This window comes from Sinohyriopsis cumingii, chromosome 5 (genome assembly GCF_028554795.1).
Source record: "Sinohyriopsis cumingii isolate HCF-2022 chromosome 5, ASM2855479v2, whole genome shotgun sequence".
Classification (NCBI taxonomy): domain Eukaryota; kingdom Metazoa; phylum Mollusca; class Bivalvia; order Unionida; family Unionidae; genus Sinohyriopsis; species Sinohyriopsis cumingii.
In genome coordinates this window covers 119,406,149-119,425,045 of record NC_142965.1, presented here as the reverse complement: position 1 = coordinate 119,425,045, position 18,897 = coordinate 119,406,149, and the positions used below count along the sequence as shown (strand labels likewise).

The following is an 18,897-nucleotide window of genomic DNA, read 5'->3' as shown; positions in this document are numbered from 1 at the left end:
CTCACTGGTACATGAATTGTCTGGGAAAATTGAAGAAATTATTGTGGATATTTTGTCCATGCTTGGAAGTCTTCCTGATAACCTTCTGTTTTGGGTTTTGTAGTGTGTCACAGTTAATGCAGTGTTTGATATAACTTTTTGGTATACATGTTCATGCATGACAAGAACAAGGTCATATGTTACAATTACAAAGGCAGTTTTGTGTTCAGTTAGGTCATTAAAAAGGTAGGGATAACTGCTATCATATATTGAGAGGATCTTGAACAAGTATTCATTTTTAATATATGAAAGTTACAAAATGAGTTGAATAAAATGGTTTGGCAAAGTTTCATTATAAGTATGGCATAATTGGAAATAGGATATTTGGGTGGTCTATAGAGGGGCTGGTTTACAGAAGCCAGATAAGAGAATTTTGATTAAACTCAGAATGGTGAAATTGAGACCAGAATATTTAGCCAGGGAGTAGGATATCTGCCTAGTTTAAGGAGGAGGGGGGGGCGCAGTTGAGAGAAGTTTGGCTAGTAACAGACCAACTTAATTGGGACCATGATATCTGATCAGTCTTCAAGGGTACTGGTTTAGAGATATCTCATTAGCATCAGAATACTTTAATATGAAGTAGGATATTTGGCCAGTTAACAGAGGGGCCAAATTAGAGAAGTTTGACTGGTCTCAGATTTGTCTACTTGGGATCAGGATATTTGGCCAGTCTTCAGAGGATCTGGATGAAAAAGTTTCATTACTATTAGAATTGCATATTTGGGACCAGGATAATGGCTTAATTTGGACTAGGGTATGTGGTAAGTCAACAAAGGGTTCACTTCAGAGAAGCATGATGAGAATGGGCTAATTGGGACCAGGATATTTACTTGTGTATAAAGGGATTGGTTTTATTGGATTACAACAGCTGACTGGAACCAGGATATTTATGCAGTCAATGATTGACTGTTTTAGAGAAGTTTACATAGTGTCTGAATGGTCTAATTGGAAACAGGATAAATTATTTAGGCAGTCTACAGCTTGGCTGGTTCAGAGAATATTTTAAGAAATTTGGATAGTGTCCGAATGGCCTAATTAAAAACAGGATACTTAACCAGTCAAAAGAGGGATATTCAGTATAACATACTTGGGACCAGGGAAGGCACCTTCTACTTGGAGTAGTTACCCGTAGATGCAATTCAGTATTTTGTGTTGTTTTCTTATGATCTTTTTTCAATAATTATAAATAAATTTGTCAGAATTTTAGAAAACTCCTACTGGGTACACATCAATTCTAATGATCGATTATCCAGATACTCAGGCAAAAGGAAATTGTATTAAATATGTACACACCTGAAGTTAAGTTTTTAAAATTCACAGTACCCGTTAAATATCACTATCTAATGTCATATGCTACAAAGTCCAAGAATTTGTCTTCCTTGTTTGATAAAGTTTTGAAATTCTTCATCATCATTTAGTAAATTATCATGGTCTAGTCATCGTAAATTGCATCAAACCCCATTCCTTGTCCTCACACTAGTATGTATGCAGATGATTATTTAGAGACTGAGCTTGAGCTTTGTAAATAACACTTTGATCATACAATTTGTGAAATCTATTCAAGGTTGCAACTGAACATTTGTGTGCAGCAAGATCAAATAACTACCCTCCATTTCTTGACACTATACCGCACTTGCATCACAATCAAAAGATTGTCACATGGGAAAACAAGCTATGGGATTAAGGTCTATTATTTTCTGGAAAAGGCATATCTCTCCTTGGCACTGAAAAAGTACACACATTCACGACTCAGTAAAAAGCATTGTCAACTCGAAAACAAAGTGAGCGCTGCCTTTACAAGCACTGGCAGAAAACTTGTATATGGTAAATGGGTACCCTATTACTCATTTTATTAAATGGGTTATTATGAATGATCATGTTTCCGAGTACCCTGATATCCATTGGCATCGGCATCTTTAATTATAAACCTTATCATATTCTATTATGCTATAAGGAACTGCCTTCTCTGGGTACCATTTATATTTAAACTAAACAGCCCTTACCTGAAATTATCGAATTTGTGTTTGAAATATTCAGTTCTTGTTTTACATTGTTAGATTGATGTATAGGTTTAGGTGGTGGTATGAACCCTTTTGTTTGAATATTGTGATATTTATTGTTGTGTCTCTGGCTGCTACAGTAGAAGAAAGGTAATTTTCTTTCACATTAAAAATGACTTTTATCACCCATCTGCTAAGTTTACATTTTACTCTAGTTAGCGCTTACCTAAACCATAAATATATTTACATGTGGACAGAGGTTTCAGTGTTCACCATGCTGCAAATCTGTAGAAATCTTCCTAATTACCATATATACTCACTTATAAGTCGACTAGACTATAAGCACTCCACCCCCCTCTTTTTAGGGATATAAAAAGTCAATTCTTTTGTACTCTCATACAAGTCAGGGTATATTTTGCAAGTCAGGTCTGTTTGATGGGGTGATTTGTCATCAGTGAGTTGGAGGCGCTGTTCAAATAACCACCCTCTATTACTTGGCACTGAGCAAGTATCAGACTTGCTGCTCAATTGGAGGGTTGTCATGCGGGGAAACAAAGAAGGTTCTGCCTTTTCAAACTAAGGAATTAAGGTCAAACTTTCACTGGAAGATGTTGAGCAAGTACATTTACTTGTCATTCATAGCTGTGAGTGTTGCCTTTACAAGCCAAGGGCATATTGGGCCATGGGCTTTGGCAGAAAGCTTGAGAAATAACACTTCTAATTTAGATCTAACTTAATGAAAAGGAAAATAAAAATTACATCAATCTTTTATTGAATCAAACAGTGTTTATATGGCAAAACAAATATTAATAGGAATACAAGTTGTCAAAACTTGCACAAAAGTGGAAGCAATATATGTGCTAATAAACACCTACAATAAACAACATTGAAGGGCATTTCACTTTGCAGTTGATAGTAGTTAATTTACCCGTAATATTTTAAAATTATTAAAATTCTAATAACTGTAGACACAAGTATTGTTTAATGAATACTGTCATGAAACAGTTAAACCGAGAGCATGAAAACACAAAAAGTAAACCTCCACCCGAATATGTTGTTGTTGTTGTTGTTGTTTTAGGGTTTAACGCCATTTTTCAGCACACGATAGGTTATACACGGCGGCCAGTATTAATTGTGGAGGAAGAACCCGGGAAATCCCCGGAAAGAACCACCGACCCTCAAGAAGCTACTGGCAAGCTTTCTCACATACCTACATTGGCCGAATCCGAGACTCGAACCTACGCAGACAGAGGTGAGATGGCAGTGATCCGTAACGGAGAGCGCTTTAGACCACTTGGCCACTCGGGGCCCCACACCCGAATATGTCAACTTAAGAGTGAGTATATATGGTATGTAACTCTTCTCAGTACTCAAGTTAGTTTTAATCACTTTAGTGGACAAAAATGTAAGATTTACGTTGTTTTCTATTATATCTTGAAAAACAAGGTTGCATTAATTGGTTTTACGGTAAAATATTTTGTAGCTTTGGTTTTAGTACTGTTTAGTTAAGGACTCCATCATTATGTTACTTGATTAAAATGATCAAAATTTTCCCAAGAATTTTTTAAAAATTTGTCTCAAAGCTTAATATAACTGCGAGGGGTGAAACGATTAATCGATATTGCGATGTATTAGTATTTTTTTCTTCATGTTAATACAAGAGCCGAATGATCAATAAAAATGATACTTACCCTATGCAAGCTATTTTCATCTTAAGCAGTTGTAAATAATTATTAATCTTCTGTCTGTGTTCTTTAGATTGGGAATTAATGGCCTTAGTAGGAACATGCATTTAGTTATGTCAATAATAAAGAAAAACTATTGACAAGACCCAAGCATACACGTGGTAACTATCCGACATGGTTTGAAATCAGCCCCCCCACCTCCAAAATTCCATTTCATCCTGTCAACATACTCTGCCATGGATAACATATATCAACATAAAGAGTATATTCCAGAATTGTTCACCGTGTTTGATTTAAGTATTCTATTGATCACTTTAATACCACTTTTATGAGAAGTTTTGCTTTCATATATTGTTGTATTGAATATTAGGACTACTCTTCTGGTGTGTCATGCAGTGAAATATGTTACATTCAGTACTGATTGGTGCTTATTGTTTATTCAGGTCCAGAGTAAAACAATAACTGCAAGTCAAAACTAACTGGATCTTATCCACTGTGCAACATATCAGAAGTACTATATCCAAATTTGATCCAAATAGATACAAAGCAACATAGAAACTTTGTGCAAAAGTGGATTTTAAATGATACATAAAGTATGTAAATCATACATGGATATCAGGTTTGGAATTTCTCCTCTTACACTGATATGTCATCAGCAAAAGACAGGATGAAAAAATTCAGCACACAAATGGCAAGGGGACAGATTCCAAGCTGTGCGAGTTATAGTCACCTTCAGGATTTGTAGAAGGGGAGTCTGTGTTGTTGATGATTCCTTTTTGTCTCACAGAAAAAAGTTTGTGTGTCCACAGCAGTTTTGCATCATCAGGAAGTAAAATATAAAGAATTTGGTTGTTAGTCCTCTCTGCTTCCATAATTGGACTTGTTCTATACAAGATTTATCTTGCAAAAGGAATTTCTCTTTTTTCAAGATAACACCTTAATACCTTCCAAATGTTAGTGAAGACAAAAAATTGGTAATGTTATATTAGCATTCAAAAATTGCAAAACAAGGGTGTGGTGACCAAAATTAGTCCTGCACCTGATCAGATGGAGTAGCCTGAAATAGCCTTAAAGGTTGATAAAAACCACCTAACATGTTTTCGGTTTGGAAGTTTTATTTTGTTTTGTTAAGGATATGTATGGTAAGAGAACAGATGATAGGTCTATGTCAGTCTGTAAACTGCATGCTAGAATTGCAACCAGTATGTCAACACATAAAATGGCACCACTGAGAGACCTTCTAAAGATGAAAAATGATCAAGTTGATATTTGTATTGATAATGTATCACATCATAGGTTGTGTATCATGAACATACCAATACATGGCAGAGGAGTATGATCGTTTCACCCCTAATAACCTTATATATTAAGATTGTTTATTTTTATGTCTACAATTTGATTTCTTTGGTGCATAGATTCCACTTCATTTCTCCCAGGGGAGGGGAGAAGGAACCCCTCTCCCATTGCTCTGTAATTGGATGTGGTCTTTTGTTCGACTTAAGTAGTGATGACTGTGAGTTTAGCATGTGTTGCCTTATTTCCTGTTTCTCCACCACTTCCTTGTCTCACACGCCAGCTCTTAAATAATTTTGTGAACAATGCTATTCAGTGCATATAAGCTACTATTTAACAGTTTACCTTCCCTTAGCATAGTATCTCCCATTAATATAGTACTGCCTTTTCTAGTAGCCTTCTCCAAAAATGACAAAAATCACAATGCATTTTATGATGCCTTTTAAAACCAGGCATCAAATAAAGCATTGCTGCATATTTCAGGAAAACTGACATTGTGTCGTGCTTTCTAATGACCTCAGTTTTATGTGAATTTAAGTCTTAAGAACACACTGAAAATGTAAATGTATTGTCTCACCTGTGAATGCCAAAACACTGGTATTGCTTTTAGAGGCAAGATAAGGTTGTAATATGGAACATTTAGTAAATTATAATATGTGATGATTTATTTAGACAGGCACCATCTTGAAAATCATGTTATTGCTCCAGAATATCAGATATGGTTTCAACACTCAGCAGTTAAAAGAAAAACCAATCTTATCTTCGATTCCTGGAAATTCTTGTTTTGGATTAAACGTATCAGTCCCTAGGAGGGACTCTTGTATTTAGCTGTACTTGGCATTGATCAGAAGAATTCTTGTGATGGCTTGTTGTCTGTCAAATGACATCAGATAGCCTCCATCCATTAGCACAAGTTTGTTATTGCTACTCCTTTTTAAACTACTCAATGGATTGCCATTAAACTTTACACATTCATCTCAAGGTCTAGTTAGTCCTAAAGATTAAACTTTACACATTCATCTCAAGGTCTAGTTAGTCCTAAAGATTAAACTTTACACATTCCTCTCAAGGTCTAGTTAGTCCTAAAGATTAAACTTTACACATTCCTCTCAAGGTCTAGTTAGTCCTAAAGATTAAACTTTACACATTCCTCTCAAGGTCTAGTTAGTCCTAAAGATTAAACTTTACACATTCCTCTCAAGGTCTAGTTAGTCCTAAAGATTAAACTTTACACATTCCTCTCAAGGTCTAGTTAGTCCTAAAGATTAAACTTTACACATTCCTCTCAAGGTCTAGTTAGTCCTAAAGATTAAACTTTACACATTCCTCTCAAGGTCTAGTTAGTTCTAAAGATTAAACTTTACACATTCCTCTCAAGGTCTAGTTGGTCCTAAAGATTAAACTTTACCCATTCCTCTCAAGGTCTAGTTGGTCCTAAAGATTAAACTTTACACATTCCTCTCAAGGTCTAGTTGGTCCTAAAGATTAAACTTTACACATTCCTCTCAAGGTCTAGTTAGTCCTAAAGATTAAACTTTACACATTCCTCTCAAGGTCTAGTTAGTCCTAAAGATTAAACTTTACACATTCATCTCAAGGTCTAGTTAGTCCTAAAGATTAAACTTTACACTTTCATCTCAAGGTCTAGTTAGTCCTAAAGATTAAACTTTACACATTCATCTCAAGGTCTAGTTAGTCCAAAAGATTAAACTTTACACATTCATCTCAAGGTCTAGTTGGTCCTAAAGATTAAACTTTACACGTTCATCTCAAGGTCTAGTTAGTCCTAAAGATTAAACTTTACACATTCATCTCAAGGTCTAGTTGGTCCTAAAGATTAAACTTTACACATTCATCGCAAGGTCTAGTTAGTCCTAAAGGAAAGTTGTATTGCACGATATGGTCATCAAAAAAGCCATCTTGAAAATAATTGCTGCTCTTTCTGAATGGTCATACTGATGTGATGTTTTCACAGAATGACTTCTAATGATGTCTAGTTGGTCATAAATGTAAACACTGCCAATTTAACATCCAATATCTTCCAATAGCTCATCTACTGAATGGAAAGACCTATCAGATTAGGGTTCTCACCAGAAGACATGATATCTGGTTGGTCCAGATTAAAATAGGGGCCTCCCCAATGACATCCAATATTGCCATTCTTGTTATCAATGCTCCACCTGAAATGGATGGTCATATCAGTGTGAGGTTTTCACCAAAAAGATTTGTTTTGGCGTGTGAATGGTTGTAAATAAACCTTCTGCCAATCCGATATCCAGTAAGTCTACAACAGTGGCCATGTTGAAAATCTTACTGCTACTACTCTTAATGCCCTATGAACATTGGATTTTCACCAGAATACTTGTTTTGATCTTGTACTAAATAAAAAATATGCTGATCTGACATACAGTATATCTACCATGACATTCAACTTGAAAATCTTATTATTGATACAGACTTTGTGTTTTCACCAGAAGAATAGTTGTGACAACAAGTTGGTCTGGAATGAAAATGGTGCTGATCTGACCTTAAATATGGCTGCAGTGGCACTATCTGGAAAAACTTTTTGTTGCTACACCTGCTTAATGATAAGTCACATCAACATAACATTTTCGCCAGAACACTTATGGTGTCTTATTGTTCCTGAATGAAAGTGTTGCCAACAGTTAATTGTAAAATTATCACTTCTGCACTTAGCATTCCAAAAGATAATAGTCTTATAATATGAGTTCCTGGAAATTCTTTTCAGATAATAGAGCATCAGTCCATTTGAGAGATTATTTTTCTACCACAATTTCCATTCATAACATCTTAAAGGATCCAAATAAACATTTTATATTTGACAGTAGGTTTGTATGATGCATGAATTTTTATAAATAAATTGTATTGCTATAAATCCCATGCCCTTTGAAGAATAGCAATTACACATGGATTGTAGATTTGGTAAGCAAGCACTGCTCTTTCACATTCATACACTCTTATGCAGTCTAACCCACTCTCAGACCATCAGACTTAGTCAAGATTATTTTTAAGTGGCAATATAAATGCATCCATATTGGACCAGGAAGCTCACAAGACACCCATAGAGTTTCATGTTGGTCTTTCTGCATATTAATCTACATTTATATTACAGCTATTGTCATATCGAAGCACAGGAATCACACTGCAGGGTAAAATTAAAATTTGATTTGTTTATTGTAATTTTAGAACAAGTATTAAAAAGTTTTAAATATGAACTTTTGTGAAGTAGTCTCAACTACTTGTTGTATGACCATTGTATTTGGACTGAAAAAGCCAGTCATCTGAGGGTAGAATGTTGACTTTGGATAGATGACCACACACCAAAGGTCATCACAGATGCAGTGTGTACATATTACTGCAGGATTATACCGGATCCACTAAATTGCAGTGCATTGTTAGTTAGCACAATGATATATTGATATGAGAGTGTCCCATAGTACATGTACTTTGAGTTAATAAGACTGACCATCACAAAATTATCTAAAATTGGCAAAATGATAGCTTTAAACATATAACTTGTACCTATTTATTTATATCAGTTGGCCAGAAAGTATGTTATCTAGTTGTGCAGAAATATTGCCAAAGACCTTCAGCAGACATAAATGCATAGCTTTTTTGCTTTGAAATGCTAATCATTTCGACACTGTTCGGACATTTTGAGTCTGTCAATCACCCAGATAATATATTTATACTTGCTTACAAGTCGGGTCTAATTGCATAGAACATAGACCTTAATCTTCCATTGCATAATGTACTGGCAAATGGGGATCAGTGTTTTCACTCTACTGATTACTCCCAACATTCTGCATAGACTCAGATCTACTGGCAGATTATGTAGTGCTAGATATGGGTCTGTCCATTTTTCAGCTGGACTTAATTATAAGTGAGTATAGATGGTATGTTATAGAAATTTAGATTCTTTTCATATTTCTTGAATTTTCCACCAATTACACATGGTGAACACTGCAATCCAATGTCATCAAAAGTTGTTAATGTTTAGTATGCTGCAAGGGTTCTAATGTTTCTCTAAGGACCAGTGTTGATTTACCCTTCTCAATTTTAGGGTACCTGCTTATTATTTCCTTGTTTACTTATTGATAGCATTTTGCATTACCACAACTGTGAACATTTACATCAAGTTCCTTTAAAATAGTAAAGTTAATTAATACTTATAATTTATTTTAATATTAAAATTAATTTTTAAACATAATCACATGATCCTCTTTGCTATATGAATTTCTTCAGATATTAGAATTGAAATAATCGTGCTTACTCATGATTCTATAATTGGTGGTTTCGTTTAAATTGCAGCACCATTGTAAACAAAATCAAATTGTTGTTATACTGATCATTTGTTTTAGTCCCTTGCATATCTATCCAACCATCTGCACATACTCTTTTTAACAGTGAAGTCATCACACAGCTATAGAATTATTAATATACATACAATTTGACACAATTTTCATTATTTTCTTAAAAGTTAGTGATGTCATTTATTACAATTTAGTCCTTTTCTATTGTCTCAAAATGCACACAGCTTGCACTGTATCAGATTATGAACCCTTACCACTTTCTTTGACTTGATTATTCACCATTAAAAAGTTTATGATAGTCTTTCCTTCTTTGCCATTAATTTCCTTTTACTTCTGTCAATGCACATGGTAATCTCAATCAGTGAGAAGTTTGCTGCTAAGGCCAAGTCATAAAATCAAGCAACTTGATGATTTAACCAACTTACGAAAGAGCTGGGACAAAGAACACACTCTTGCAGATAACATATACAGTTATGTTTGTGTGTGTACACTTTTTATGATGTGTTACCTTTTCAGAATTTTACATTAAAAAAAATTGCAAGGGTGCAACCTAGAAAATACAATGACTGCGGGTAAGTTTTTGAGTTGAAGTCCTACCCAGGTCTTTGCCTATTGAGCAAGACTTTTAACCCAGCTAACTCTAGGTTTTGTAGCTGGAAATGGGTTCAAGCATCTTGCTGTTGTGTAAACCGTGATAAATAAATAAACTGTTGTTTGTCACAAGGATCAAGACTTCAACCACTTTTGCTAGTTCTTTTTAAAAAGAACCTGGGGTGCCAAAAAAAGTAGTTGAAGGTGCTTAACATCTAACCTCTGCTATTTCTTATTTTGGACTTTGCAATACATTTTGAACTGGCTGAGGAAACAGTTAACATGTAAAGCACATTTTTGTCCATGCAGCTAAAACAACAATACATAGAGTCTAGAATAAATTGTGCGGTAACTGGTTCCATGTGGCAGCTAATTCAAACCTTTTAAAAGGTTTTGCAGGATTGTTAGCTTCCTTATTTAAAGCACAGAAATGCATAGATATATGTAAACACTGCAAAAGGAGATAGAACGAAATACTCACATAAATTACTCTAAAATGAGCATTTTTTTTATCATGATACATGTACCTAGCTTGAGAATGTACATTTGGTAATGGGACATAATAATAAATGGTTGGAATATACTATCACATATTCTTACTTATAAGACAGGTCCAACTGCAAACAACATGGACCCTGATCAGTTGTCACATAATGCACCAGCATATCAGGGCCTATATTATTTGTTCTACTGATGATCCCTAACAAACTGCATAGACACAAATCTACTAGTGCATTATGCAACAGCAGATCTGGGTCTGTACTAGTAGTAGTTGGAACCATCTTGTAAGCGAGTTATATAGTAAATAATGAAATCAAACACTGCCAGTCCTTGTCTCATGATTTTATTAACATGCTTTCCTTAATGTTTTATAATATAATCAGGAAGATTTGTGAATTTCAGTGACCTGTAATTATTGATTCTCAGCTTTTGTTTGTGAATCACCAAAAACTCTTACATTAACAGTGGTGTTAAAATGAACATAAGAGCATAACAGTTTCTAGAAATAGTGAGTTGTTCAGAATTGTCAGCAATAGATACATTTCAGTAGTAATAGATATATTGTATTTCTTGAACAAGGCATGAAAGATGTGGCAACAAATCTGCAACATTTCATTCTGTAATGAATAATTGCTCATAATTTTTAATTATATCTTGACATCTTGAAAATCATAATATTTTCAGGTTTGAACAGTTATTATCTGTTTTCTCTGCAGGACAGGAACTCTTCAGTTGACAAACTGAGTGTTTCCTGTATGAAACGCTCAGGAAAATTGACCATTTCTCAAATCCAACTCCTCACAGATTAGGTAAATCCTTAGATCCTTTTGCAAGTTTTGTTGCTGTGACTAAAACTGCTCGCACACCCATAGTTGAAAGTTGGTTATCGTGACTGAAGATCGTTGTTTCCTTTGTACTGCTTTGTGTATATTGTGGTAATGAATGCAGCTGTTTTCAGTATTTGAGAGATCCACTAATATCGTGCTATCATGATATGTATCCCTTTCAATGTCCATTTTGTTTTAATGTACATTCAATACAGTATCATGTTATGACTTTGTCTGTCCATCTGTATATTAATGGTTTTTGTGTTTATGCTCAAATATCTAAAGTTCTCCGCCATCTACATTTACCAAACTTTGTAAATAGCTTGCAAAGAACATCCATTTTAGGGTTGAAGGTCAAGGTTACAGTACTAAAAAAAGAAAAATGGTTTCCAAACTTTTTTGATGGGTTGCACTTATGATAAGGAAGAAGACTAATGATTTTGGCATCAAAGATCAATGATCAAGGTCATTGGCTGAAAGAATAAGGTCATTGCCTGCATGTGAAGCTCACACTCAAAGCATTGCTGTCAAATATGTGACCCCAAGGTCTAAGGAGTGGGTGGATCTGTCACAGAAATAGTTCATACCTTCTTGATGATTCATCCCAGGCATGAAGAAAATCCATCAAAGGGTTTAGAATATAAAAACAAATGAAAATGCTTGAACCAAAATCTTAATGCACATTTCTATGACTGACCTTGGCTCAAGGACAAGCCTGCATGGTATGAAATGAATTGACTTGGCTTCATAATGATTCAAGCCAAGGATGATGAGAATTAATCATAGGAAAAGTATGCAAATGAAAACAACAACACTTTAACCCCAAATCTTTAATGCAAATTTTCTGTGACTGACTTTGACCATAATGTAAGAGGTTCAAGCATATTGTAGAATGGCTTGTCATGACTTAATATTAATTTATGTCAAATTATGGTCAGATTCTGTGAAGGTGTTTGGAAAATATGTGCAAATGAAAAACCTAACCAAAAAGTTTTGATTCTAACATTGATGGAAAAAGTATTGCTGTGCCTTGCTTTCCACTAATGTAGATTCACCAAAATAGTTTCCACCCAATAACAATAGTTTTGCATCACAGATCTAGACCAAACTTTGTGGATGGCTTGCACTTGGGTTAAGTAATAAGCCTATCAATTTTTGTGTAAAGGTCAAAGATCAAGGTCATTTGCTGGAAAGGTCAGGTAATTAAAATGCATCGGTATATGATCTCCTGAGTTAACCACACCCTACAGGTGCCTAAATAGAAGAGTATTAAAGAACACAGGTCAAATGTTTAATAGAATTCAAGGTAGCACCAGTCATGTTGTGTCATAATGCATTTCAGAATAATTGTTCAGTATGGATTACAGTATTATCACAAATACAAAAAAAAATCTATGTTTGCAAAACCTCACTTGCGTCTTGCAGATATTTAAATTGCTGGAATGGATCAAAATTAAACTTTTTCTTTTCTTTCAATGTTTTAATTTATATGTTCATTAAAAACTCATTTTTAAGTAAGATTAATAATAAATCTTGTAGTTTACAATAACAAGCAATGATAAGATGAAAACAACTATTTACCTGAATGAATTTAAACAGATACCTGGTGTTACTTAAAGAAAAAATATAAAAACTTGCTCCAAATATTGGAAAACTAAAGCTGCCACTGATTTGTTAGATTTAGAAACTGCTAACCATCCTTTATTGAAAATAAAAACAATACCTTTCTTCTTACCATGAAGCAATTGATTTTTATTTTATCAAACTTGAGAAACTTATTGTCAAGATAATCTGAACTTATCATGAGCAATAGTTACTTTATGTTTAAGCTCCTGCAGAATGTAGGTAGTAAACCAGAAGATAAGGTGAGTCCCATATAGACAACTGTAAAATGTACATCATAACCGTTACTTTCTCACATTTTATTATATGCTTTTTTTCCACTTGCATGCACTGTATACTTAATTTGGGTTTGGAATATCAAGACATCATAATCTAGTCTGGTAAATCTCCCTTCCTCCTCAGCTGTATCAGTACTGATGGATAATTTGTGGGTCTGATGTCACCTATTCATAAAATTGGGGAATGTTTGCAGACAGATCTGTCCACAGCACATTGGTGTCCATTTTATACAGTTTCCTGTATTTATCGCATCTCTTGGACTACCATCAGTTGAAGGAGCCATTAGGTGATATGTATAGAATATTTCCACATCAAATCCTGTGTTTGACAACTTGTACATCCATGTGAAATAACACAATCCTGTCCTGTTGTCATTTTGAATTTTATGGCTACATATGGAAGTTACCAAATATGGTCGGCCTGGTGTCAGGATAATGTGACTGGCTGGGACATGCTACATGTCTGTGACATGATGCCCCAGTGCTAGACATCACTATAAACTGTCACACTTGCAGACATCATAGCGATATGACTGCAAAATTGTTAAAACTGCGTTAAAAAGTCCAAATCACACACACACGCACACCAAATACTGTAAGTGTCTATGCTGTATGTTGGTGTGTTCCAGACCAATTTGTATGCAGCAAAATTGCACACTTTAATGAACAGCTGACATCAGACTTTCAAATAATCCATCAGAATCGACACAGGTTTGGAGGGCTGATTTATTGGTCTAATCACAGTTTACTCATGTACATTGCACAATTCTTTCTCTGACAATAGCAAGTGTATGAGACAAATTGTGAACATGCATTCTTGAGAGTCACTTTGTCAACAAACTTTAATCAAGACACTATTTGTTGAATTGTCAAAGTTCTCACATATTACAAAACTTTTTGTAATATATTGTCATTTTCTGTCTTCTAAAATAAGCAGGTTTTTGAGAATTCAACAGTGTTTTGAAAGAGTTGATGGCATTTCAGAACCTACTGTAACAGATAATAGCAGTCACTTGCCACTGACGGTAAATGATTGCCCATATTACGTTTTAAAAAAACAAAAACATCCTGGTATTTATTTTATATGTACAGTGGGGGTTTTCCTGTTTGATTAAGCACTTTTTCCCTTATAATTGTTCGATTATATTTTTTAAAGTTTTGTCCAGTTAAACCTAGTGGTATGTAAGTATAGAGTTTAATGGCACATCAGCACAACCCTGGCTATATGTTGCTGAGTAAATATTGCTATTGAAAACAAAGGGCATACAAAAAAAGGATAATGTCAATGAAAGCAAAATATTTAAAAGACAAAGTCAGATTTTTTATATCAACTACACTCTTTTGAAAAGACCTTGTCAGATGAAATATGATCACAAGACACACTCCATTAGTCAACTCTAAGTTTCTGCTGGATATAGTGTGTGAAAACTGAACAGATGGTATTTAGCTTTGTAAGGAAATTTACCAGTGGATATAAAACATTCTTTACAGTTGTTTTACATAGACTGTTTTATACCTATAATAACGTACAACCAGTGATAAAGAGCATAATTTTATTCTGTCATAGCATGGTGCATATACAACTCAGGGTCTACCTAGTTTGCACTTAAACCTCAGTAGAATAAAACGGCATACAAACCTTGATCTGTCAGCACATTATGTATAGCAGATCTGGGGTTTTGAGGTCCACTGTACAGTGTACATTATAAATAAGCAGATATGGACATTTTATAAGAGCCCTACCATATATACTAAGGCATAAATAAAAAATTCAACTGCTAACTGCATGGACCCAGATCTGCGGAAGCATTGTGCACTGGTAGATCTGGATCTGTGCAGATTTTGTATTATTAACTAGTACAACAAATTATACAGACTCAGATCTGCCAGCACATTATGTGATGGCAGACCAGGGTCTTTTTTTTTGCAGTTGGACTTGACTCATAAGTGTATATAAGACTAAGATTCACTCAGGATTTTTCTGGGCGGTTTATGGATTACACCGTCCATTAGATATTCCAAACATTAACACATTACAAATAACTCTGGCCCACTGACCACTGCTGTTGCTGGCTAGGTGCATGTGTTACATAATCACATTCAGTCTGATCAGCTTGTACAGTTTGTACATTGTAACTGCAAAGCATATATAGATTAAACCAGTTTCCAAGAAATTTCAGCACTTGCTAGGATTTATTGTACTTTCAATACAAGTATTTTTCCTTCAAAAAGATGAATTTTAAGATAATTACCATGTAATGAGCAGGAAGAGCTAAGCAGATCAGTAGGTGAAGTTATTCTAATGAGTGCTAATGATCAGGGGGAGCTATCTCTACTCTAGCGAACTATAAATTTAGACTGTCAGTAAAGCTTATACTTGGAAAGAAAAAAGACAGTTTGATAAAATTTCAAGAGTAAATTACTGTTACATGTAATTTGGAATAGTACGCTATTTTAACTGCTCTGGTGACCTAAGTGGCATCCATCTCAGGTGCAGGAGGTCACAGGTTCAAACTCTGGCCAAGCAAAACCAATGACTTATAAAAATGGTACTAGCAGCTGCCTCACTTGGTGCTCAGCATTAAGAGGTTAGTGTTAGGACTGGTTGGCCAGGTGTCAGGATAATGTGACTGGGTGGGACATCATGCTCAATGTCTGCAACATGATGCCCCAGTGCTAGACATCACTATAAATTGCCACACTGCAGACATGACAGCAATGTGACTGAAGTTGTTGAAGCTACGTTAAAAATCCCAAAACACACTATTGTAGATATTTACTGTTCAAATTTGGGTTCCTATAAAAGTGATCTATGTTACCTTTGTTGGAAGAAGATTTACTTCATAAGACAAGGTAATGTGTTTTATACTTACCCTTTCTTAATATGTCCTTGGGGAAAAGAACTTGGCTTCCATTTCCTCTGCATGATATAACCAAATAACATGCTGAAAGTGCCATTAAAAATAGATCAACCAATAAATAAGCCCATTAAGAAAAACATTTTAGCATAGCCAAATCCATGTTTTAATGAAAGAACAATTATGGGAACACATAAATTTGGTAACATCCAAATGATAACCAACTTTCAATTTCCTTTCATCAGTACCAACAGCAGCCTCTTCTTATGATACTTTCTTCTGCAACCTGATAAACGTAAGTTAATCAGACTTCAAAATCTTGTATTTATCTATGTATTATGGATGCCTAATTTTAAACAATGTAGAAGCAAAAGGGCCAGTTGATTGGAATTAGTGTTTCTTCATTCAACCTGTATCTCTCTAAATCAAGTAGTTATTGGCATCGATTCTACTGGTGCATTATGTGATGGCAGATCTATCCAGTTTCACTAAATATTTCAAATTTTGGTCCTCAAATTTAAATTTTGTAATTATCTTTCTTATGTACCTGCTGGCAACAATGAAATTTTCATAGAGAATTCAGCAGGTGTCCAGGAATAAAAAACCTCATCCTTTTAGTTTTCTTATTCACCTTAAAAGAGTCTTGTTTTACCTCAGAGTCAAATTTGAAGAACATATCTCAATTTTGTATTTCTAATTCCCAGACGTTAAACAAAGGGTTGTTTTCAATGTTTTTTTTAACACAAAAAAATGTGTTATAACCAAGATAATGTTAAATCTATCAGAGGAAACATTTCAAGAAACTGGTCTAAGCTGTTTGAATTTAGATGTGGATTAGACACCAACCATTAAATTATTAAATAGGGTAGAAGTGGCCTGGGATTTTCTTCAGAGCTGGGATAATGTCTTTTTTTAAAGAATGGTGCTTTTGACCCTCCTGATCATAGACCAGAAGAGCTTATGGGATGGTCCATCATATGCCATCTGTCATCCAAGTTTTTTATTGCTACTCTGAAACCACTTGGGAAACTTAACACACACATTTATTTCATGGTCTAGTTAGTCCTAGGTGAAACTGGTGCTGTTCAGAAATCCAGGTCCATATGGAAAATCTTATTGCAACCACCTCCTGAATGGATGGTCATATTAATATGAGGTTTTTAATGAAAGACTTCTTATGTTGGCTAAATGCAAATGGTGCTGATCTGACATCCAGTATGGCCACCATGGCAGCCATCTTGAAAATCTTTTTATTGCTACTCCTCCTACATGGAGGTTGAATGATTTCTTAACGTGATTAGTCCTGAATAATAATAGTGCTGATCTGTTGTCCAATATGGCCACATCAGCACCATCTTGAAAATCTTGTCACGTTATTGCTATTCTTCTTTAATGGATGTCATATAAACATGGGATTCTGATTAAAAGACTTCTTGTGATGTCTAGATGGTTATAAATAAATATGATGCCTGTCTGAGATGCAGTATGGCTTCCATTGCAGCCATTGGGAAAAAAAATGTCACAATTCCACTTGAACAGAAAGTCATATTGACATGGGGTTTTCACTTGAAGACTTCTTATGATCTGATACAGCTGCCATCTTGACAATTATGTTTATGCTGCTGAATTGAAAGACATATCTTGAAAATATTGTTATCTCTACCTCCTCTTCCAATTGATGGAAATATCAATATTAGACTTTCACCAGTTAACACTTAAGATACCAAGTTGGTCCTAAACGAAAACTTTGCTAATTGTACATCCAATATGGTTTCCACAACAACTGTCTTAAAAATTTGTTATCACCACTTCCGTTGAATGGATTATCATTATGTTGGGGTTTCACCAAAAGACTTCTAAGGATGTCTACTTTGTCCAAAATGAAAATTGTGCCAACTGGCATCCAATATATGTACCACAGTAACTAATTTGAAAACATTGTCACTGAAGAATATCAGGTATGGTTTCAACACTTTGACAGTTGCAAGGCAGAAATGGTCTTGAATTCCTGGAAATTCTTTTCACCCAGCAGAGCATCAGTCCCATCTAGAGACTCTTGTTTCTCAATAAAATCCCAGGCCTGCACCCCTGCCTTAAACAATTAAATAATTGGTTCTATATATGCAGATAAATACATTCTTTAGCAAGACTTCAGCTTGTTTCTGACATTTCAGATGCATCTTCTTTTCTTGATGTAATAATTCTTTGCAAAAGAATGTCATCTAACATTCAAAGTTAGAACGCATGTGCTTTTTTTCTGTAATAAATCTTGAGCTAGCAAATAATTGATATAGATTTTAAGGGGTATTAAAGTTTTGATTTCATTTTTCCTGGTCACATTTTAATATTAGTTTGAGGCCACATAAATTGGTACAATGATCCACTGTCATATTCATGATTATAAACACTATGTTTATAAATTAAATGATCATCACCTTTAAATGTCACAGGAAACAGTATACAAATCTGTTTTCAGAGTTACTTCCCTTTGCTGTGTACAAGTTGTCTCACGTTAGCAAGTCAGTTACCTTACATAATAAATGAAATGTTTCTTTGTCTTAAAAGTAGAATTGACATATATATTTTCTAAGATAATTTCAAGCAAATAAAAATAGTATTGCACTTGGTTTTCTATCAAGGGGACATGTTACATACTTCAGTCCTCTAAAATGATCAAGATATGGAGATTTGTTAAATGTATGTGAACAGTGGCAGCTTGGGTTTGGAAAATGACCCCTGAACTTGCTTAAGGCACAACACTGATATCTAGTCACTTGGAAAATTTTCAGTCACAAGATATCTTGATTATGAAAATATTAGTCTGACAGAGTTCATTTCATGTACAAGCTTAAAAATATATTAAGTTGA

The 18,897-nt window shown here is 34.6% G+C and overlaps 1 protein-coding gene across 2 annotated transcripts in view; it reads left to right on the top strand.

The window, feature by feature from the left end:
- Window positions 1–18,897, top strand: part of LOC149800065 (phospholipid-transporting ATPase IF-like) — a 164,413-nt gene that overhangs the window by 128,635 nt on the left and 16,881 nt on the right. The window contains exon 30 of one of the 2 annotated variants that reach the window (XM_089959617.1): window positions 13,100–13,135. In XM_089959617.1, the coding sequence (XP_089815743.1) occupies window positions 13,100–13,135 (36 nt within the window). Of the gene's footprint in view, window positions 1–13,099; window positions 13,136–16,274; window positions 16,325–18,897 lie in introns of both variants that reach the window. The other variant, XM_089959618.1, reaches the window with a different exon arrangement.